This window comes from Apus apus, chromosome 1, assembly GCF_020740795.1.
Source record: "Apus apus isolate bApuApu2 chromosome 1, bApuApu2.pri.cur, whole genome shotgun sequence".
Taxonomy (NCBI): Eukaryota; Metazoa; Chordata; class Aves; order Apodiformes; family Apodidae; genus Apus; species Apus apus.
In genome coordinates, this window is record NC_067282.1 from 88,413,119 (window position 1) to 88,438,028 (window position 24,910).

Sequence of the window (24,910 nt, forward strand, 5' to 3'; positions counted from 1 at the left end):
ACTTTATTTTGAACTTCCAGGTCAAGTGTCTTTGTAATTGTAAAATTAAATACTATTTATATCCGGAATGACTTAGTCAGTCCCATAGGACTAGGAGGTAGTAGGAAAAAAAAAAAAAAAAAAAAAAGTTCTGTAAAATATGAAAGGAAATTTATTTAAATTCTTCTCCCTGTAACAAGAAATATCTCCCTTTTGTAGCACTTTGTGTTTCTTGAACAGTTCTAGAAGATTTTGTAATAGAGATACAATTTTGCTTTAGCTTCAGAAATCCTTGAACAGGATAATATGCTTCCCAGCCTGTACGGACAGACCTTACAGGACCACAAAATAAAGGCATGAAGGAATGAGCTACACAGTAGAACAAATTCTCCTCAATTCCTGAAAAGGAAACTAAGCTTATTATCTTTTGGGGGGTTTGTTGTTTTTCTTTTCGTTATTTTCTGTCTTTTTTTTTTTTCCCCCCAAGTGATTTGAAGATGCTTTAAAAGTTAATGAGAAAACAGAAAGCACATTTTGAAGCAACTTCTGAATGCTTCAGAGGAAATGAAAGAACAGCCTGATTTTATTCTTTCTTTGAAACTCAGACAAAAATATTTTTGCATTTCTTCAGATACATTTACTTCTTGATTTGAAAGTACTGTAATTGACTAGTGATTTGTTTTGATAAGAACTAACATAATTGCAATTATAAAAGGGTGAGTAGATAGAACAAAAGATTGTATTGTTTCAGATTTTTCTAAAATATTGAATCATTGCTTCATTTATGTTTATGCTATCCTTATGTCAACACAAAAAATAGGGATGTGATTAATGTAGTACTTACAAGGTTAAGGTGAACTTTCAGGCTGGATTCAAAAGCAATTAAAAGTGTAATAGGAAACTTCATATTGCTTCACAGTAATGTTCAGGGCCAGTTCATAACTACTGGAAAGATAAAAGACTGTGAAGTCTTTTTTACTGATTGGGTTTACATATTTTTTTGGAAAGTACCGTGAAAGAAACAACATACTGGTCCTCATGAGTTACTAGGGATTGATTTTTTTTAAAAGCAACAATCTAGGCCCCTTGCTTTGTCAACCAATGCAATTTATTAGCTTAATTTTTTTATGCATTTTTCAATATTGTTTCCTTTGCAAATTCATAGATGGAGACTGGAACTGAGATGGCTAACTATTCACACAGTTTTGTGGAAGATAAAAACCCCATGATTTTCAGCCTTTTGTCCCTTACATCTCTTACTATTCCAAGTCCTTATTTTGATAGTTATTAGAGCCTTACAAATACATGAGAGGTCTCCATCTTGCCACAAATGTACTGTGCTTTACTTGATACGGTCATGTTTGCTTTCTTGATGTGGCAAGAAAGGTGGCAGTGGTTTAATCAACTCAGTATATGATGGGTTCTGAGGAGTTTTGACCTTTCACTTACTCCTTGAGAAGAGATGCCATTCCCATCCCAGTGTGACGTATGAAGTGGTTAATGCAATACCTGCACTGAGTGTGCTGTGCTGGTGCCTGGAGGCTTGTGGGAGTGGATGATAGTTTTTGTCCAGCTTATTATTGTTATTAACTTAACAGGATGAATGAAGAGTTATGTATGTATGTATGTATGTATAAACATGGCAATTGGTAGGTTAAAAAGCTGTTAAAAATCAGACTGTAATTCTGTTTTCCATTACAATTAATGTCTGAGAAACCAGGCTGCATTGAACCATTTTGCTTAGCGATGGGCAGTGTAGCTGCCTTTTTTGATGGCAAAGCTCAGATTTTAAGCTATGCAACCTTCCAGCAGAGGAATAGTTTTTCATTATAGCCTAATACTGGAGTGGTGGGCATGCTAGGCTGTGGTTGGTTATTTGTTGGGGTAGCAGGAACAAGTGTAAAAGTGTCTAAGAAGCAGCTCTTCTGGAAAAGAGAGTAAAAAACATCTTTTGCATGAGAAGAGGAGTGAGATCTGTTCTGTGTCTCCCTCCTGGGCAGCCCTGCACCCTGACTGGGCTGCCCCTTATCTACTTTCTGTTACTTTCAACAACTCTTTGTGCCTCTCTTCCTTCCCACCCATATCTGCAGCATCTGGATACAAAATGCGAGAGAACACACATTTTTCTGCTAAGATTTCAAACCTATATTTTGATTTATTTAGGCTGGAAGGGAAGAGAAACTGTGTGTGGAGCCTTGGCATGACCTTAAAACTGCAGGTGAGAGAGGGGATGGTTTTGATGAATATGCAAGAAACCAGGGCAGGAGAAATTCCAGGGTATTTGGCCTAGCTGTGAAGTGGATTTTGTTTTGAATGATGGGAACAAGACAACGAAAGAGGAATGATCATTTTCTTTGTAGTCAGAGTAGCACCAGGAAGGTGATCTTGTTTTGCATGTGACATCAGAAACAGAGTGAATGTTTTGGGTTTACAGATGTTGCTGCTACCTCTGTTGCAGTGAAAGATGTTTGTTAAAGTATGCATGTTATGGATAAAATTAGTTTTAAATTGATTTATTTTGAAATTGCTTTAGCCATTCAGATTCAATTTTATCAAAGGCATTGAGGGGTTTCTTGAAAACTCTTTCCTGAATGTTACTACAGAGCTTTTTGGCATTATACCGAAATTAACAGCATGCTGCGTCATTAAAAAATAAAAGACCTGCAATTTTTTCTTGGCATAGACTTCTGCAAAACTATGAAGGACTCCCCATGTTGATTACAAATAACTGTAAAATGTTTACTTCGCTCTATAAACTTGGGGCGTTTCATGCTTGGATCCCCCTTTTCTGCTTGTGTCATGTTTGACCATTGTTTCAGTTCTTATGTGCAAGATAAATTTTGGAAGGACAAAACCCATGTGCCCTACAGAGAAAGCAAAGGCATTGAAGGCAGTTGTAGGTAGAATATACATTAGTATGGAATAATGGATTTAGTTAACATCCTCTCTTTTACTGATGGAAAGTTGCATGGTTTCCCAGTGCCTTCATTTCTCCATATTTAAAACAGGAATAAAATTGACCTGGCATGAAAACGAGTAGTGCTGTTCTTTATTTCTCTACTTAAATGCTAGAACTTCTTTGCTATTAGATATTTCTTCATTATTAGATCAAACACGAGTTTCTCCAGTTCTAATGCTTACACAGAAAAATCCCCAAGCCTCATGAATTGTGGATGTTCCTAACTCTCAAAAGTATCAACTGAAGAGCGGCATGTGGCATCCCAGTAAGAGCTGGGCACCACAAATCTGTTCCTCCATAATGTCATATGAGCACAAAACTTCCCAACCAGGAAGTCCAGTCTTCAGATTTTATGAATTGTAAAAAAGGATTACAGCTGGCTAAGAGCTTCTTGGAATTGTTGATAAAATTGCCTTTTGCTGTCCCTGTATTAAAAAGCCAAGGATGAGCTATTCCTGCCTTGGGCAGGAGAGGAGTTGGCATTGGACTTGTTCAGTGGGACAGTGCAGGGACTCATTTCTTAAGTATTACATTTGAGCTACTCATTTGATTGCAGGTCACTTCCTAACCCATAGAGCTGACTGAAAGCCATGAATTTAGTTTCATAAAGCAGTTATGTGCTATTTAATTTTGCTTTTGCGTTTCTTTGCAACAGAAGCATGACTTTTCATGCCTTTTGGTGTAGCACGTGGAGAAAGGGTGTAACACATGGGGATAGGAGAATCCATCCTTGAGTAGCTGGTGGACTGAAATCTTGAATGCCTCTTGCTGTGCTTGAACAGAAATGGAATGCAAATCTGAATCTCCAGCTTTGCTTTTTCTTTGGAAAATGAAGAAGTTTCATTTTATAAAATATGCTCTTAGGAAAGACTCATATTTTTACTTGTTTATCTGATTTTTTTTCTTGTAGCATTCAGTGAGTAGCTTTCATGCCATAGTCCGCTGCTATGTCAGACAGAATTGACATTTATGAAAAATAGAGATATGAGTGCTAATGTTCCTACTGTGAAATTCTGGAGACAGTAAGAAATTGTTAATAGCCATTAAATAATCAGTAGTTACTAGTTCACAGGAGGTTTTTAGAAATGTTAATTTATTTGGGTTCAAGATCTTTTGAGTTACAGATTTAAATTTCAACAGGCCTTAAACAGTTAGAGGTCTGACTCCCATTGAAATTAGAAGTAATTTGAACATTTTATTACCTCAGGCTTCCCTGAAAATACTAGCATGCATGGGTTGGATCAATTGTTCCTTTCCTGCTAAAAGCAGTGAATTCTGGGTTCTAAATTTCTAGTCTTTCAGAAAGGTATGGAGCTGGATAAGGAGAAATGAAACATCCTCAGTTAAACTTTGAATCCTTAGAAGGCTTTGTAGAGGTACTTTTAAATACCTTGAAACGGGTAAATTCAGTTTAATTTTTCTTCTTGTTCACCTTTAGGGTCAATCTAATTCTTTGAAAAAGACCTTGTGTCCTCAAAGATTTCATAATGTTTTCTGTTTGTTTTTCTTTTAGTTGCATATTTTAAATAAGAGATCTCTCTTCTGGGAAAGGTCTGTGTTGTGAAGACTGTTTTTACTTTACCGAGAAGCACCTTTTTTTTTCATGCTGCCAACAGAAAAATAGAACTTGCCATCTCCATCTCTTTCTAGATATCTAAATTTATCTTTGGGCTGTTAAATTGCATTCCTCTGGAAAATATTCAGACTAACCTACTAGCCAGCCACTCTTTCCTTTTATAATTTGGAGTTAATCCATCTGAATTTTCTGGGGGAAATGTTTTCAGTGGATGAGCTTCTCAGAGTATACTGGTTACATTCTCTTTTAGTATAATCTGATCAATAACTCAGCCAACCATCTCAACTCCTTGGCTCATACTGCTTCTAGGTTATATATAGTACCCATTAACTTCAGAAACAGTTCATATGGATGCATGTGAAACAGACTTGCAGAAAAATAAATAAAAATCTCTATTTTTTGTGCATCAGGTCTTGAAATGTGTGAACCAGTTTCATCTCAGATGAAACTAATGTGGGAGTTGCTTTCCAGTTGGGCATTCAAACCGCAGAAGCAAAATAGAGTTGAGTTGAAATGTTCATAGCATGGGCGTCAGGTCCTCAGTACCAAGATGTAGCCAGAATCCCCTGTAGTCTGGCAATGAGGGGATTTTCTTGAAAAGGGGCTTATGTATATTGACCCTTTCATGCACAAAAAAGAAATAGCTCAGTTTTTATACTGGCTGAGCAACTGATCTATTAATTATATTTCTGTATGTAAATTAAGAAAAAGAATTGGAGAAACTAGCCAACAGCATTGCCTTTCCTCTTCTATGGTTGGCATGGCTTTTAGAGAAAAAAAGGTAAACTGGAAGGAAACACTGCTGAAACCTAGTCTCAAGAGAGGTCTCTCTCTACAGACATAATCTCATTGATAAAGGTGCCCTCCTACAGTTCTGAATAAAACATATGAGAAGCGGGATTAAGTCCTGCCCTTAGTGTTCCCTATTGACTAATTTGAGACAGTGGTCTGATAAGCATGCCAAGGACTTTTGTATTTTCTTCCTTCTGTCCTTCCTCCCTCCCTCCCAGTCTCAACTTCAGTTTAGGGTACAGCTGAAGGACAGAAAGGAGAAGGAGGAGGAGTCCTCCTCCTTTTACCTGGACTGTTACGATCTCTTCCTTCCTCACACTTGGAAATATTTGAGCTGGTGGCTACCACTTGCTGTACAGCAGCCTCCCAGCTATGGCATGCTTGGCCTCCTGTGAGTCTGAGTGACAGGTATGAGTTAGCCCAGCCTGCTGTGCCAGGAGGAGACCTGAAATTTCAGGATGTTTGTGCTGAATGGCTCCTACAGATTGACTGGGAGGTGAGTTGAGAGTCAAACTCCAGATCAAGAAATGCATAGTCGTAAGCTGGACATAGTCTTGATCTCTCTAGGGTATAAAGGCTCCTGACTAATGGTAAAATATGAGCAGCCCATTATTACCAGGCAGTAGGATGAGATCTGCAGGGAGGGCAATTTTCTCCACTTCAAGAAGCATGGGATGTATTTAGCATGGTTAGGGAACAATTGTGTCAGGCTTTGAATCTGCTGTGTTAAGCCACACATTCCCTCGCTGGGTTTTATCATGTAGCCTCTTAAAAAGTTACTAAATGTCCTTCCTTTTGTTCTGCTCCACAGTTCAAACTAAAACATGGTGCAGAAGGCTGTCTGTTTTGTCAGAAAGTGGTATTTTTAAAAGCAAAAAGCGGTAATAGAAGTATGATGAATCTATCAAGTCACATTTCCCTTTGATAGTTAGATAACAGTAGAATAATGGAGATCTTTCAAAGTAAAGGAGCATATTATTAAGCCACAAACATAGTCTAAATGAAAAAAAAAAATTAGGAAGCTTTAACTTCCTCTATTTGTAGTTTGTTTGGTGTATCACAAAAAGACAGTTTTAGGTCAGAAGACAGACATGCTCCTGGCAAGTGATGGGTGTATGTGAGCAAGAACTTCCTGTGAGATATTGACCTGGTCACGGTCAGCTGCTGTGAAATTTGTTAAGTAATCTATCTAATATGTCTAAGGAGTAGCATATCAGAATCAATCCATCCAAATGCCTCAGGAAGATCAATAAAAGGATAATAAATTCAATAATTCTCTGTGATCTGCTCTCATGTGAAGCTACTAGGGAAGCCCTGTAAAGTATGAAGATTAATTCTAGTATGCATTTGTTAGGGTGACAAATGCTCTGCACCAGGCCTGTGGCTGGTGAAAAATTAATTTCAAATTAATTTTCAAACTTTATTTTCTGCAATTATCTGCTGTCATAAAACTGAATGTCAACAAATGGCAATTGCTGAGGACATTTTCAAAAGGGAAATAGACCCAAACTTGCTTGCCAGCCTGTTTTTTTGCTTTTGTAATTCTCCCATTTAGTGTCTGCTCAGCAGAAGAAACATCTCCGTCTTTGACATTGTTCTGATTTTTAAATCATAGCAATTACAACAATAAACCATTCTTTAAGTATGTAAATGCAAAGGCTGAAGGGTTACTAAATGTATTTAGATAGTTAATACCCTTACCAGATTAGGTACAATAGTTATTAGCTCTTTATGATGATGAGAAGGGAAAAGAACCCCTCTTGTTCAGGCACAGTTCTGGGTGTCAATTTTTTGTTTGTTTGTTTCATTAGATTGTGGTAGGCATACAACCAAGTATACAATGTAGAAATGATGCAACTCAGACACCTTTAGGAAGGAATCCTAGCAATGTCTGCTTCTGACTGAATTACGTGAGAAAGATGACCTTTCTCAGAGCATATTGGCACATGTAGAAAATATTTTTGAATGTTTGAAAACCTCAGAATTCTATTTTTGAGCTCCATTCTAGAAAATGTTCCGAGATTTGGGGACTAGCTGCATCTTTTTTTAGTCAACTCCAGAGGCTTTGAAGATCACGAATAGTATTTTAGCCATGCAGATCTTGCACAGTGAAAGAAATTGGTATTTATTTTAAAAATAAAAAACAGAAAAGAGGAGTTGAAATTTGAATCTTCAACAAAAATAAGAGCAGAGCAAATATTAATTCACATTAAACACCGTTTTCACAATCTGAATCTGCTAAATTGCAGCATTTGGATTACAAACTTTTAAAAACTTTGTGGATTGTGATTTTTTTTCACATTCCTGAATTTTTGCTGCAAAAAAATCTGACCATGCCTTAAAAACAAACAATATTTTTTGTCTTCTTTGTTCATATTGCATTACTGTTGTAGTATATAGCATTCATTAAATTAGATAAGGAAAAAATTATGTTGAAAGCATAATAAATGATGGAATCCAAGCATACCCCTACTTCCAGTCAGTGAAGTTTTGTTTCTCAGAAATACAGGCTCTGCTGATGCCAGCTGAAAGGGCTTGTTGCATTCTTATAAATTCATGGTAATGATGTATTATCTTAATGGGTGCCAGTTATGGGATTAATCTCTAAAGAAGAAAATTCAGTCCTACTTTAAATGTCATCTTTAACTTTAGATACATAGTGTTGTACCCTTTCTATTCCAATTAGTGATATTTCAGTGAAGATAATAGTTATAATTTCATTAAGCTATTGCCTATAGGCTTCTTGGTGTCTAAGTCTGGATGCCAGTGCAAAGGTGGCTAGTTTTAATAATTACAGGTATCCTTAAGCAATCTCAGCACTATAACACAATCTGTGTGAAACAAAGATGTTACACTGGTGAAATAAGGAAGTGAAGAAGTCTCTGTAATGTTAGTGACTTGCTTCTTGGGTTAGCCAATAGTTATATTGTCAGAGTTGGCTTCAAAAACACCAAAATGGCACTGCACAAGTAATTTTTGAGATTGTATTGGAGCACCATTCCCCAGAACTGTAATTGTCTTTAGTACAAAAATATCAGGGTTAAGGAGGAAGTGTTTCTAGTGATCCTCATTGTTACAAAAGAAAAAAAAAAAAAAAAAAAGGAAAATTATACATGACAAAGAGATTTTAGAACTTAGTTTATTGCCATTTGAAACAGGAAGGGAGAAGATACCACCTTGGTTAATTTTCCGTATTTCATAAGCTCTCAGCTCTACTTTGTTCTCCTACTTTCATCACCAGACTGTAAGTTACCTGCTGTCAAGGCATTGAATTCTGAAATATATTAGGAAAATGATACATCAGTGAAGGTGTAACAGGTGGCACAAAAGCAAGGATAGCAACATTTCCTTTTATCCAGCAAAGACATACTTATTTGAGATATGCAAACTGTTAGCATAGCTACTTTTGGAAATAACCAAAAGATGGCTCATAAAATATTTCTTAGTTTGTCAATAGCAAACATTGACAGTAGTAGTGTGTTAATTTTAGTATGTGGACAAAGCTAGGATAAAACCATGTTCAGACTAACGCAGTAGGAACTTTTCTGCCTACTGTGCCACACATTCCTCGAGGTTGTTAGAGTTCAACTTATCTATATGTGTCTCTTAGAACAGTTGTCTATAGCACTGTAGAAATACAAGTTATTTCTGATTAGTGGCACAGTGTTTTATTTCTGCCTATCCCCTCTTTGTGAGAGTTATTTCCTATCTGGAACAAATGAATTAGCTGCTTGATTGCTTCATATGAAAAATGAGGCAACATGGAGATGATATATTTGCATCGTCATGCTTCTAGGCAGTATGATTTAATGTATATAGCAAATACCAATAGATAAATAAATAAACAAATAATGAGACCAAAAGAAGAAAGGAAGGGTGGTGCTTTCTATAACAAATCTATATTCAGAAGTTTCACCCCAAGTGGACAGAGATCAGGGATCAAGCAGACTGAAGGAACGTTGTCGTTTTTTGTCAACTCATTCTGAAGCTGGAATGGGAACATATTGCAATGTGATGTAATATTGAAAGTCCAAGATGCATTAATAGCACATACGGCTTCCAGAAAATGTTTGAAGCTAAAGGCAATTTCTACTTTTAACAGATTTATTTTTTTTCTTCTTTATGGAGTAGGCTCTGCTCTGTTTATTTTTTTTAATTGCCAAAATAGTTAGAATTAATACTCATTAAGAACTGCAGTTTCTACTCTCATTTTGTGTATTTTGAGAGAATAATCAAAGTGACAATGTTCTTAGTTGTGAAGGTTTTAAAATCAGTCACCTTGGCTCGAGTAGTTTTGAACATTATCATTCTTCATGGGAATTTTTTGGGTCTTTCACGACAATTCTTGGAAAAGGCGAAGAGAACTAGAACATCTATTCAGCGAAAGTTTACTGTTCAGCACTATATCAAATGTATTTTTCAGCAAAAATACCAGCCTCTAGTTCACAGGTGCTGCTCTGGTGATTGGATGTTGAGTGTCGTCTTGAAGTCTCACTTCTGAAAAAGCAAAAATAATTCAGGACTGGGTCACTAGCTCATTTGAAATTAGGGCTTGGCTGTGAGCAGAAACTTGCTGGTTCAATCCATAGAATTATTAGGCAGGGCTTGAAGATTTTATTTAACTGTTTATGTTTTACTCTTCTACCTTAATGTGGAAGGCAGCTTGACATTGATATTTCATGGCAATTTCTTCATATTACACTTACCTTATATTAGAGGTTATTCTCATTCCCCACCCAAGAGAAGATCTATGCTAGAATTTAGCATATAGTGTCTCAATATTGTAAGATTTTGTTTTGGTACTTTTTCCCCTTCCATGAGCTCTGTTTCCTCTCACAGATGTTTTCTTCAAGAACAAATATTTTATTTCCATTTTAGTTCTAACTGACCCTCCTCAAGATGTGGAGTTATGTGCTGTAGTCCCTTATTAAAGACTTACAATTTATAATTTTGAACACATAATTTCTTATTCTGTGGACTTTGATGTTTTGTCTTCCTCATTTATATATTAAATGCCAAGTTTTCTCAGCTATGAAATAAATAGTACTGGTGAGACCCCACTGCAGCATATTTAAAGTGGATCAGAACAGAGTTCCTTGACAGAGATGAATTTTTATCAAGCATTCTGCACAAATGTTTATATGCTGAAAGCTCCGGGTTTTTTTGGGGCAATAGTTTGTGTTGCAGGTTATTCTCCTATGCCTGTTACTAAGATTGATTATCACTGTGAAAGTGAACACAGACATCATATTATTTAAAGTAGTTGTAGAGATGTTCATTATGGGTTTTTTTCTTTGTGGTACATAGTTGTATACCTTTTTCTCACCAGGTTGAAACTATGTGAAGTGAAGGAGAATGTCATACTGAGGTAAAACTATTGAGTTTTGTATTGAATAGCTACCAGTTGAAGGACTGAAATGTCAATTTCTTTTATAAGCCTCGTAACAAAAACAACAACAGTGCCTCATTGCATTAAAAACTGTATTTCAAGGGTTAACAACTTTATGCAAAAAGTAGTTGAAATCCAATAATTTTACCTGTGCATGGCTTTGCTTGTGGGAATTTCTGTGTATGCTAATAAATAAAACCAATTAGAAGAATGCCAGGCTTGTTTTCTTGTTGATGTACTCATCTATACGCATCTACAGTATGTGCATGGCTGACATTTTGAACCATGGGTCTCTTGGGCTTAAGTCTTGTAATCATGTATGTACCCATGTAAGTAGATAACCAGACATGCTAAACACATAAACATAATTCAACACTTGAGGTTAATGCCAGGGAGGTATACTACATTGGGATCTATTGCTTTGTGGGTTTTTTTTATACCTAAAATGTGTATTACTTTTAATCAAAAAAGAGATTTGCCTTGGAAAAATAGTTAATTATTGAATACATCAATTATAAGGCAAAATATTATTTGCATTCTGCAGGTTTGTAAGCTTGGCTTACAAAATTCTTACGAAAAATTATTGATAATATTTTATTTTCTGTCTTCAGTCGCTAAAAAGATCTTAAAACTCAGAAGGACAGTTTGCTGCAAGCCATTTTCTTCTTGCCTTAAAATGATGTACTTTAGCTGTAGACTGCATACCTTTAGTTAAAACAGAATGCTAGTGAGGTTCTGCTACTCCAAACAAAGAGGATAAGGGATATATGAAGTCATTGCTACTTTATACAATAAAGGATTAAATTAGTCTCTTATAAACCTGATTGCCACTCTGTTGAAATTATGCGTGTTTAGAAAATATCTTCAATTTGGCTTAAAATCTGCTGATGACTGAGAAAAGAGAAAGCTGGAAAATAATATTTATAAATTGTGTATATTTTTAAAATTAGGTTTGTATTCCTTGTGGTCTTAGCTTGCTCTTTAATAATTACTTCTCCACTTCCTCTTTTTGTGTTTGTTCATATTGGTTGTATCCAAGTCCATGAGGATTTAGGAGCAAAGTCAGTTTCCACTTTGATTAATGCACTATCAGAAAAATTAATGAAATTCCAATAATATGACCTTCAATTTGACAGACTTAGATCTCTTTATTTCACTTGTGTCTAATTATACAAAGCTCATCTTCACATTTATACAACTGCGTATTTTGAAACTGGCACCATAGCATTCAACATTCTGTTGTATACTGGATACTTGGCAAATACAAGGAAGCTCATAAACCAAAGTAACAGTGTCTTTACTTCTAAATGGTGAAAATCCATTTTCAAAAGAAAGGCACTTTATTATGTTCATAGACTGGATCAGTTTAATGATGATGATGCATAACACATAAAAGTATGTCTTGAAGTGCAGGTGTCAATTGAGCTTGCCAGGTTGAGAAGCTTTTTCCTTGTAAAACATCAGACTTGATAGAGATTAATTGAACGACAATAATATTGGAAATATCTAGTGAAATGTTGTTACAAAGTCATTATTTTGAAAGAAACAAGCATTGTCTTTATGTTACAGACCTGGAAAGTAACATTTCCTGCAGATGTCAGCTACTGTCTAGTGTGATGCCCCATTCTTCTGTTGATGCTACATGTGTCACTGAGTAATACTGGCAAATGCAAGAGGTCACTTGGAATAAGGTAGGTTTCTTTCTTTTCCATAAGGGCATGGCTTGATGCGGTGCTTCATAATTACTTTTGTACTTAATAGAAACAAAGTCGAACAGGTATTTTAAGTCTTCTAAATTTTGGATAAATGTTACTGATCTCACAGCTATTGCTGCTATTACTTGGCTGTACCTTTAAAAGAGGTACATTATCCGCAGAGGGTATTTTCAAGGTGTCACCATTGCACTGCAGCAAAAGCCACTGTTCCTGATCAGCAGCAGAAACTAGGAAATAAAAAGATGTATTTTGATTCCTGTCATTGGTTGTGAAAACAAATATCCATGATTTCTAAAATGGACAAAAATCATTATTTGTAGTTTTAAAGGCTGTTGAAAACGCAGCAGAAGAATTAATTGTGTATGGTCTTTCTTCAACGTGGTGCTACAAAAACTGGATTAGAGCAAATTTGAGCTAGGAATGAAAAAAAAGAATATCTGTGAAAAGCTTAAAACTGAGGAATAGGGAAGAATCTTTTGCTTGGTTAGGTCCCTTTGGTTAGCAAACCCTGAAGTGCTATAGGGTAATTGTAGAAGTATGACAATGGAGGGGGCTGTTGTGAAAACAGAGTATTGTGCTGGATCCATTTTCCATTTCACCTTGACTCATCATCCATTTTGGTGGCTTCCTCTGTGTTGGTACCTACTGAACAGAGCTATTAATGCATCCAGGTGTTATACTGGGCTACAATATTCTATGATCTTTCATTAGTCTGACAGTTTTGTTCCTAAAAGAACAGTTTAATGAGAGCGGTTTTGAGAAAAGTTTTAATATTATTCATGCACATCATCTCTGATCAAAGTTCAGTGCAATGAATAGATAGTGCTTAAAGGCATTGGCTCCAGTTCACTATTTTCTTCCTGGTAAAAGACATACTGAGGTGAGAATTTGTTACTTAAACATGGGACTGGTAAATATGACAGAAAACCTGTGATAGACCCACAACCATCTGGAATGGCAGCTGAGCCTTTGGCAGGATACTGTAGGGCATGCAGAATGCACTAGTTGTCTGGGCTTAGCCATCCTATCCTATATATTAGATTTCTGATGCAGGGAACTATACAACCTGATCTGAGTCAAGTTTCACCGTGACAGCTTGTAATCCCAGATTCAGGGATGAAGTTTTAAGTGAGAGTACCTGGAGACCTGCAGGGAAAGAAAGGTTGAAATCAAGCAAGTAAGGCAACTACTAGGAAGATGTAAGACAGTAGGGGGGCTTAATTTATCTTATTTTCCACTGATTGTTTCTCCTACTTCTACTCTTCAGGGGCTAGCAACTCGCCACTTTCAAATGAGCGACATCTTTTCTGAGTTGTTCTGTCATGCATTATTCCACAAAAGGAAATGTATTAATTGCTTTGTGTTGTACTGCATCCCTTCATTGTGTACCAAGTGTAAGGGAAAACATTATGCTTGGTATCTGACATGTGGAACTAATTTGCCTCCATTGGAGTTCAGGGAGAGGTCTTGGCTATTACAGTGGAAGAAAACATTAAGAATTATGGGCACCTTGCCTCATGATGCTTCATTTGTAGTTTCCATTTGTGATGATATACTATGAATAAAATATGGAACAGTGTCCCGGCCCCATTGAAATCAGTAGGAGTTTTTCTCTTCACTTCGGCTAGGCCATGACCCTGGGAATCTCTGCTGGCTCCTGGTGAAGGATTTGTTCTATTCATGCCTCTAACTAGACCTCCTCTGAGGACTTAGTTTTTAATATTACTACCAGATCTGCTTCTTAGGTAATAATTCTCTCTTATTGAAGTTTATTTGTACTTGATTTGGGGAATCCTGTCCTCAAAGAAAAACATGTTTCTATACCTCTATTTTTGTATCCTTAAATATGACAGTATTCTCAGGGGTAAGTATTCCTGACTCTCAGGAAATACTATCTGATAAAAAGAGAGAAAGGACTTTGGAATAATTTCCCAAAGGATGGGGTGGCAATCCTACAGGTAATATACAATATAAAAACTGTTCTGCTTGTTGAACGCTCTAAAATGGACTGCAAGCAACAAGGCTTAACTCTGAGAGGAAAGACTAGATCACTTAATAGCTCTTTAATATCACCAGTTTCTGCAAACACAATCTCTTTCCTTGAGTGTAGTGTGGGTTTTCCTTTACCAACTGTTCTGATTTGATAAGCTTATTTTTGTCCATGGGTGAAAACTTTTTCTTAAGTATTACTTTTTAGACTCTTTCACAATCATACAGCTGGAGCATGTCTTGCACAGAGGTCACTCATAACTTATAAAACCTTCTACTAAGGGCATCAGAATTCTTATTTTGTACATAGTTTTTCTTTTGCATCAGCTGATGTGTTGTTTAACTGCTCTTTACTCTACTGTATTCCACTCATTGTATAGACCAAGTATAAGAGTATATTAAAATTGGTATGTGATGTATGGACCTAAATTTTGTTTGTCAAAAACATGAATGCAATATCAAAGCTTTTTCTGATTCCAGAGTATTTTCTTAATACAAGTATTAATTCATTTGGATAAAGGGACACATGTAAAATGCTGTGTGTGCTCTCACCTGGTATCTTATTTGATTTCTATCTTTCAGCATCTCAGCTTCATTAATCTCACTCATTGACTCTTACTGGAAGTTCCATACTAGTGGTGGATGTTGTTTTATGAAATTTACAATGCTTTTAACAAAAAATCCCTCCCAGTTTGCGCTGGATCTTTAGAATTATAGCTGTGAACACTTTGTGCCATTTATGTGTGCATAGTATGTATGCACACATATATCATTACCTTGGGTGTTTGAAGCTGAGTGGTAGAGATATTTAAACAAATCTCTTCTACATGTTCAGGCCAAAGTGTCCATAAGAAAGCTCTTGTTGTGACTTGTAATACAAAGTTATTCCAGGAGGGAAGACCATGAAGGTATTAAGCCATTTATTGCCTAGTCCTGTGGTGCCAATTTACTATTTTATGCTCCCTGCGTTTTGCTTAATTCCTTTTAAACCATGTTTAAACCATATTTCCAGCTTAAAATCTCTTGCTGAGACATTACCCCCAGAGATATGTATCCTTGCAGTGGTACTTTCTCTTGTTTAAGATGGTTAGCATTGCATAGGGTTGGAGGGGTAAGATTATTTTCACCAGGAAGAAAACGTTCTGATTATCTACCATGGGTATTGCTGCATTCAAAACTGCATCCTCTTCCTGGTTTCATGGTTTGTTACTTCTTTGCTGAGATGTTAGGGATCTTTAAGACAGTAATGTTGTATGCATGTATATTATATAAGTAATACGTAATAAACCAAAATATTTAATTTTACTAGTTTCTGTTACTTTTTGATCAACACATTGAATTACTATTTAGCCTTTGCTTTGTCAATTATCTTGCTAAAGCATACCACTTATTCAAATGAAAGAGTACCAGGAAAACAAGACCCTAGTGTTCTCATCACAGTTGACCCAGATTTTTCAAAGTATTTGAAGTACCCTGGAGGTAGATAATCTTAACCTAATTTGTAAAGCAGCCAATATAAGTAAATCTATTTTATACAAGATTTCATAGTGATAAGAATGTATGAAGGAGGAAAAATGATTCAGTGCAATTTGTAACTTGGAGAACATAATACATTTGACTCCTTTTTCTGTATAATACAAAGAGTTCATATGTTGCACAATGTTCATTTTTAATTAAACATTTTATCATCACACAGACTTTTATTGACATTCTTCATAATAGAGCTGATAAGATCTTGACCTACTCTTCAATAAAGCTATGTATAACTCAATATTCTGGCACACACTGTTCCCTTCAGAATTAAAAACATGATTTTCTGATTTAATTTTAAAAACTTATTTACTTTTATTCACATTTATTTACTTTAACTTCTCAGATTTATGCCCTTGTTTGACTTTTGCAGTTTGGATGCAACCATTTCTTAGACTATTCCTCCTGTTTGCTTGAGCTCTTAGCTGGATGTACTTTTTAATTGAATTTTTCCTCCTTTCATTCTTTTCCTTTTTAAAATTTGCAATAAAAAAGTGATTTATTGTCTCATTGTGTTTTCTGCTGTACCTTTTGAGTCCAATTTTTATTAGGTGCACTAACTTCACTCACTACTACCTTAGTCATAGGTTTATGGAATTTCTGCTATCATAGTAATTCCTTTAGGTGCTTCATGAGAAGAGATTCCTTGAAGATGTCCCCAAAGATGAATTGCAAAGCTGATCCCTGTCAGTAACCTTGAAGAGCCTTGTGATACAAAGCTTCCCAGGACTGTGAATTTAACCACACTGGTAGGCATCCCAATAGCTTGGCAGCATTGTCTCACCTTGCTGCAGCAAGAGAGTGGGAAGTTATCCCTTCAATTGGTAATGACTGGTCAGGTGCCTGCTGACCCAGGAGACAGTGGGAGACAAACCAGAAGTTGTCTATAGAGCAGCAGCCAAAAGAAATAAGCCTCAGTCTTTTTTCCAGGGTCTACTGTCTCCTATTTTAGATTTATTATGTCAGAAACTGTAGTAGGTTTCTCTAACATTTTATTACAGGAAATCACCCCTTATGAGTTGAACACACACCATAATCACCTGAATACTTGCTGACCATCAGGTGTTGCAGGATCCACTTTCTCAGTAATCTCCTAACCTTTTGCTCTATCAGCTGTCTCAGATGATAACCACTCAATTATCTTGCCCTTCTCTTTCATACTTCAGAAAAATTAGTTCTGGGCCTTTGCTATTCATCCTTATCTATCCAAGATCTATTAGTTTTCACTCTAAATGTATGTTGATTTTAGCCAATAATTTTGAAATCATTTAATGAACTAGTTTGTAAATGTTTTACGTAGTATATCACAGAAAATGCAGAACTACCTTGTGCTTTGGAAGGAGTTTTTAAAACTGGGGAACACTAAGCTTGACTATTGAGGATCTGTTCCTTACACCCTCACAGATTTCCAATCTAGCTTTGTCACCATGACAGAAGTTAAAGATCACACAGGACCCCTGAGAGTAACAAGTTACCATACGCCAGATGTATATCTTTCAAAATTAAATTGTTTTTGTCATCAACAAGGTCCAGATCCTCAAGGATAGACAGGTATGTCATATATTGAGCTAAACAGTTACTAGATACTTGAACCTAGATTTCTGATTTTGTTCTGGTTTTTTTTTGTTGTTTTTTTTTTTCCTGTGGGATGTTATCTACCCAAAGCCTCCAGGAAAAATATGCTTCTGTGTTACTGAAAACATAGAGGTTAATATTCAGATTATTTAGCTGTTGAGATAGAATTATTGGAGAGCCTGGAAAGTAAGAAATTATGTCACTTTAAAGAATATGTCCAGTTCTGGAGTTGCCAATGCAAGAAAGACATGGACCTGTTTGAGCGAGTCCAGAGGAGGGCCACAAAGATGACCAGAGGGCTGGAGCACCTCTCCTGTGAAGACAGGCTGAGAGAGTTGGGGCGGTTCAGCCTGGAAAAGAGAAGGCTCCTGGGACACCTCCAGTATCTGAAGGGGGCCTACAGGGAGGGACTTTGTACAAGGGCATGTAGTGATAGGATGAAGTGGAACAGTTTTAAGCTGGAGGAGGGTAGAATTAGATTAGATTTTAGGATGAATTTCTTTCCTGTGAGGGTGGTGAGGCACTGGAACATGCTGCCCAGAGAAGCTGTGGATGCCCCCTTCCTGGAAGCATTCAAGGCCGGGTTGTATGGGTCTTTGAGCACCCTGGTTGGTCTACAAGGAGATGTCCCTGCCCATGCAGGGGGGTTGAATAAGATGGCCTTTGAATGACCTTTCCAATGCAAACCATTCTATGCTGCTATGGTTGTGTTTTGTTAGTTGTTCTTGAAGGCAAATGTCTAGGGAAAAGGAGTAAACCTAGCAACTTATGTAGCAGATTCATGGCTTGCTACCCCTGGAGAAGTTGGAGACTAGTATCAAGGGGATCACAGTCAAGGTGTTCCTGGGGTACCTAGGAAGCTGTTAGCACAGGTGACAAAAGCCATGCCTCTATGTTTTCTGCCACCGCCACCTATGCTTGCTAGATTAAGCTAAATTAGATAAATGCCAGCAGAAGTTTATGCTGTTTTTCGCTGTGCCAGCATAGGATGGATACATGGAAGGTGCAGAGCCCTACCATCCACAACAGAGGATGCAGAAAGACATCTGAGTGAAAAAGCTGATAAAGTTTTTAGTCATGTCCATCCGTGAAAGTTCAGTTGTTAAACCAGACCTAAGTCATACCAGGTGAAGCTGCCCATTATATTGATACACTGGACCTAGCCGCTGAAGTAAAGATACCAAATTTATATCAGACTATCAGAGCAGAGAGACTCAATTTAGGCATATGAGGACCTGGGTCTTCAGAGGCAGGGATCAGGGTGCTCATGAACAGGCATGTTTGCTCTCGCTTGCTTCTCCCACTCAAGGCCATCCCGCAGCTGACATGGAAGAGTAGGAAGCAGTAACATGGGTATTTTGCTTGCTCATTTTGGGGGATTTTTTTAAATTTTCTTGGTTTATACCTCTGCAACTTTAGACTGGCTGGCAGTGCTCTAGGTAAATGAAGAGACTGTGCAAGCTAGCATGGTGACTGGCATCTCCACAGATGCATTAGTATTGGTTTTCCCCCAGCTTTTCACCACATTCTGTCCTATAGGTATCTTAAAGGGCTTCTAGAATTAATAAAATAAGAACCTGGTTTATAAATGTACTTAAAACATGTAAGTCTGTAATCTCATTTCAAGAAAGCTGTGTTCAAATTTACAAAAATTAGTATTTTAAATCCACTTTCTCAATCACATTGTTTACATTGTATGTACATCATATAATCTGGCACAGTTAGCAAGCCCGTGTAAGTACAAGTCATCAATGGGCCACACCAATTCTGATCAGGATGACCTAGATAGGTAGTTCTGGCTTTGTTTCATGCTGAATTATCAGCTTTCTAAACCTCATGAAAATTGACAACTGCTTCATGTAAAGTCTAATTTGCTTCTGTATACTCTGGAGACAGGAAAAAAGTGTGCTTTAAGAAGAGAGGAGCTAAGTAGCATTGTTCTTTTTGTTTGAATTTTTTTAGTGCTTTAGATTTTGTTGAAAGGGAAGCCTGTTGATTATGTGCTTTGGTTACATTCAGTTCCTTGAGAATGGAGGTGCCTTGTTTATCATATTTTTACAAAACAAAATAGCAGCTAATGTTAGGTTTGGAGAATGTTATTGGAATATTATTAATGCATTACTGAAATTGAGTGACTAAACCTTATTTTGTTGATGTTTTATTGCAGTGTATCCATTACACATCTCACTATTTCATAGAAGACAGCTTCATGATTCATGAAGTACTAAAGTGAATTGTTAATATACTGATATCAAACTCTTATAAAGTAAAAAAAAACCAGCTATTAACTCTAATAATTTAATTCTGTTACATTGTTAATGTGAACATTTAGGGTGTTCTATTAAATGTTTTAAAAAAGAACAAAACCACCACAGTATTCGGAACTTTTTAAGTTCACAGACAGTCACATAGAGAATACAAACTGTAGTAGAACAAGTGTTTATAAGGTACAGTAGGAAATAGGTAGGTATTGAGGAAAACTAGCTATTTAATTAGGACATTTAGCTAGAACTGGGAAGGTGCAAGTTTAGTTGCTGAATTTTACCGTGCCTTTTATTGATCTGTCATGCCAGGTGGGTGCTTTAGTATCCCAGGAGAAAGTAAGTGAGAATTTTATCAGATCATGTGGAGTAGCCTGCATTTCAGTCTAGCTTCCTTTTTTTTTTTTTTTTTATAGGATGAAGTTAATTTTCTACCATTTTTCCTTCTCCTTCCCTCTTAGCTTTATTTTATGGCAGAAGCCTATTAGTTATTTCAAATTGGATAAAGACAACAGATTTTAGCTCTACCATTCTTCTGAGAGAATAATAATGAGACTATTAAAAAAAAAAAAAAAAAGATGAAAATATTTGTATTTACTGATGGGACTTAATATTCTTACCTAATTCCAAGGTTATATATTATATGTAGGAAAGAATTGTCAAAAAAAGGTATTTTGACCAAAAAAAGCATAATGAGAGGACTCTCTATTACTTTCCCTACACTATTTCCATTGGTCTTGATTGACGGTTCCACAGAGCACAAAAGATTAAGTCGAGGTTATCATTAGCATGTGTTTTAGATGGATACAGGTAAAGAAAAATAGTGAGACAGCTACTCTACATTGTACCAAGGGGGGTGTGTGTGTGTGTATATATATATGATATGTCATTTTTACTCAACTTTCTGCTATGATATTCTCCTTCCCCCCCCTGTATCCACATAAACACTAAAGTGCAGTTCTGGCCTGGATTTAATGAAAGGATGTTCTTCTGTTCTACAGTTGTTCTCAGTTGTGTTTAGTGCTCTGATGCAACAGCTTTCACTGTATCTGTAACATATGAGTAAGCATCAATAAGCTATCCAAGAGAATGAAGTTTTAAGGAGGTATTTGAATGAAGAGAGGATGACCGTACAAAAATGGAAGGGGACTTCTCTGAGTTTACACTAAGGCACTGGTGAGAAAAAGATAAGTTCATGTGGGCAAGAAAGCCTGTAAGCATCCTGTCACAGGGTTATATGATATGCTGAAATTGTGAACTCCATGTGGCAATCAGTGCGTTTGCTGAGCGTGCACCTACTGGTGTAGTGAAGCTAGCCACTCATCCTGTGCTCCCTCTGCAGCTCTCCAGGTTTTATAGTGTGAAGTCAGAGTCATGTTCACCAGTCACGTATTCCATGGGAAAAAAAAAACAAACAACCTGCAACAAGTATTTGCGAGAAGAGCTGCACTAGTGACCAGTCACGAATGGCAAAAAACAAATAGTGATTCTTTATATCGGTCAGTTAAAAATTGTGTCATAGGGTCCAGTATGTTTGCATACACTGCTCAAGGACTTGTGACTAATGAAGTAATTATTAACATCCATGACCTATTTGCAAACACCTGGTGAACAGATTTAAGAGCTCAATCCATTGGTTATGTTTCCCAAGAAGCAATTGCACCAGCTCTGGCTAAAAATGTGTAAAATCAAAACTAGAACAGAACCAGTTTCATTGTATACTAGCAATGTCCATTCTCAGTGCCTGCTGTGGTATATCCTTTATGTATATGAATATGACAAGCAATTAAATCTGTTCCTGATTGTGTGATCCCCTTCAGTCCAAACCAGTAGATCCCCAGGCCTCCAAAACTTTAAATACCTGTGTTATTTTTTTAATTAGCTTTTGAGTGTGAGATACCATCACAGTAACACTATTCCTCTACTAGTGATATTCAGTAATTATTCAGACAAGCTCTGTTAAGCAGCAAGCAAAGGTCTAATCTGCTTTTCCAGGAGTTTGTACTTTCTCGTATGAGATCACTGGGCAGAAGAGGGAACCTTGGTGAGTCTAGCACTAGGCAGGATTGGTCCCAGAGATACAGCTTCCACAAAGCTTTTCTCATTCCAGTGACTCCCGCAAACAGAAACATCTTCCCCATTGAGGAGGATGAGAAGGGAGCACACAAAATTCAGTCCGTAAGACTTTAAATTCCACCGTATATTCAGTGCAGTTATTGCTTGTCTGGGGCTGATGTGCTCATCTAAAGAATAAGGGAAAACTGCAGCAGTCTCGGAGACATTGCATTTCACACAGGCTTTACTTGAAGACTGCATTACACTTTGTCCCTATCAAAAAAACCTACAGCAAATGTTTTTGAGGAAGGAGTAAAGGGGGTACTGTGGTTAGAAAACAGTGTAAACTGTAAGACATCTAGTTTGTAAAATCTGTAGTCTGTCTTTAGCTTTTTGTTCTGTAATTGATTACTTGCACCCCCTTTAACCCACCTTAAAGGGCAAGCAGGAAATTCATGTTTTCGTGCATCAGCCCATCCCTCTGAAAAGCGTTCAATATTAAAACAGTTTGCGAGGAGCAAAGGCAGAAGAAACAAGAGGCCCAGTTAGACCGTGGCAAGGTTAGGAGATGCATGTCTGATGCCTGCAGCAAATATCGGCTCTTATTCCTGTACAGTTTTTGCATGGGGAGACCAAGTTAATTGGGGTATGGCTCTGTTCTTTCCTTTATGTGTGACCTTTTATTATCTCTGTGGCCCTGTAGTTCGTGCAGTGTCACAAAGCTGTGGGAAAGTCTTGCAGCTAGTGTTATCAGCTGTTGGAAATTAACTTAAAAAATGAAATGTCTGTGTTTCCTTTTGCCTGGAGGTGTCTGGGGGTCTGTAAACTGCAACAAAGGTGCAATTAATGTGGTTGTGATTTTGCAGTAGCTGAGTTGCTTTTGCGTCTTTTTCCCTTCTTTCTCCTTCTTCTGCCCCTGCTTTTTAGTGCAAGCTGTGGGCTGGCAATCAGGTGTTGTGCTGGGGGAGGGAGTTGCTTTAGGAGGGGGGTTACATGGCATAATTCCCACGAATGTAGGAGGAGGATGAAAAAGATAAAGAAATTTTGTTTTTCTGAGCTAGAGGATTCTCTGCATGACTTCCCTACTGATGGGATCATGTGCTTTCAGGCTGAGATTTTATTAACAATTCAAATGGAAATTGAGGGCACAGGAGGAGCAGATTCTCACATAAACTTGATCTGTCCATGAATGCAGTTCTCTGTTTGCCCTGACCCTGCGTGGCTTAAGACACTGCCTGTGAGGCCTGAGTGCCAGACACAAAGACTGAAATGAAAAGCAAGCACATTCCAGTAGTCTGCACAAAGGCAATGGAGCAGTTTCTAGCAGTCTCCCCAGGGAGAGATCTTATCTCCTTGCGGCTAAAACCCTTTAGAGTGTTTATTTGTACTCTAGCACCCGAGGTTTATGAATTGATATGGATGCCGATTAAACTCTGTAAGTTTCCTCAGCAAGTCTTTTTGGGAGACATGGAGGTGTCCTGCGTGTATTTTCTTTCCTACATATGGATGGATATTTCTCAAAAGGTTGCTCCCCTTTCCTTATGAGTGAACGCAGATCAGTGCTGAAGGAGAAGGCACTCCAGAAAGTACATTCATTAATAAAAGTCATCTCCAGCCTTAGGAGATTTTTGCAAAACTTTGGCTTTAGGACACGTTGCCTGTTTTTCACTTTTAAAACATGACCACAGACTGTCGCTGGTGCTGAGCACTTGTGCTTGGTAGCACTCTGGAAGATTGCTCCCGAGTAGCTGTACTGATTAAATGTTGTGTATACTTGGTTGACCTTGCGCTACAAAGCCAGCTGGGGTAGAGGGAGGAGGCGTGAGGCAAGGCTGCTGTGGCCACATCTGCACAGCCACTGCTCCCTGCCAATGGCAGCTGATGGGTGATGCTGTCTGTCAGGGAAATTCTGCTGGGGCTGAGAGCTGAGGATGAATGACAAGGGGGTTGCTGGTGGGTTTTGAGACTGGAGGTGGGAAAGGCTGGGAACTTAGCCCGGTGCAAAAATATAATCCATATTCCTTGTTGCTGCCTGATGTTAATATTGGCAGTGTCAGTAAATGCTGGAGATTCCTTAATCAGACTATTAAACATTGATATTCCAGGCTCTTCTAATGAGGCTTCCTTTTATGGAAGCTCTGTAACATGGTAGAAAAAATGTAAGTAAACAAATGTTTTGATTGTGGTAATTCCAAAGGGTCACAGTTTTGATTGCTCTCTTTTTCCTTATTTTCAGGGGAAAAAAAAAATAGGGGAAAAAAGAAAAAAAAAATTAAAAAAGGGGAAAAAAGAAAAAGAAAAAAAAAAAAGAGGAAAAAAGGCCCCAAACCAAAAGCCAGCAACTTTTAGGTAGGAAATCATAACCATATGTTTTTCCATTTTTCTTAAGGGATTTAAAGGTTTCAAAACTTTTGATACTCCTTAAACTAGTTAATTTAGTGAAGAGAGACAAGCAAAGGATATTGATTAAAATAGTTTTGTTCCCTTAATTTTATGGGGGTTATATTATCCAAAATTAATGGTTCTACTTAGGCAAATTGTCAGTAATTGGTGACAAAATTGCTTTATTGCTTTTCTTTCATTTGATGCTAATTGATGGCCCTGCATTATTAAGTTCAAGCCTCTTCTGGATTTCTCCTTCACCATAAATATTCCTAGTGGTAAAGTGTCAGAGTAAACTTTTTCTTCACTGTATGCAATAATTGCTTTACAGCAGTGTGATAACAAACAGATTTCTGGCATAATTTTTCCTGAAATAATATAAATATTATTTCTTCAAAAGCTTAAAGTAATTTAGATATGAAGGAATACATTAGTAATACATGTTCATTGATTAATATAGTAAAACATTAGTTTTCATATCAAAGTAGTCCATAGCAACTTACCCAGCAGTTACTTAAAAAAATCTACCCTTTGTTTTGTATTACAGGTTTAAACCCCCTGTTTTCTCTCCTTCTGTTTTACAGTGTGTTTGATTAAAGAGTTCTATTTCAGTGGACTGGAATGACACCACATGATTTGTCATCCTACTTTCTACCTGTTAATGAAACTGGTATTTGATAGAGAGATGTGTTTATCCATGTTTTGCAA

The 24,910-nt window shown here is 37.1% G+C and overlaps 1 protein-coding gene across 5 annotated transcripts in view; it reads left to right on the plus strand.

Annotated features, from left to right (window-relative positions):
* The window catches only part of LOC127388112 (uncharacterized), a 229,116-nt gene that overhangs the window by 39,049 nt on the left and 165,157 nt on the right, over window positions 1–24,910 (plus strand). For all 5 annotated transcript variants that reach the window (XR_007890312.1, XM_051627173.1, XM_051627216.1 and 2 more), the window contains exon 2: window positions 12,265–12,386. Coding sequence is in view for 4 of the 5 variants with exons in the window: in XM_051627173.1 (XP_051483133.1) it covers window positions 12,331–12,386 (56 nt within the window). In the remaining variant the exon portion in view is untranslated. The remainder of the gene's footprint in view (window positions 1–12,264; window positions 12,387–24,910) is intronic.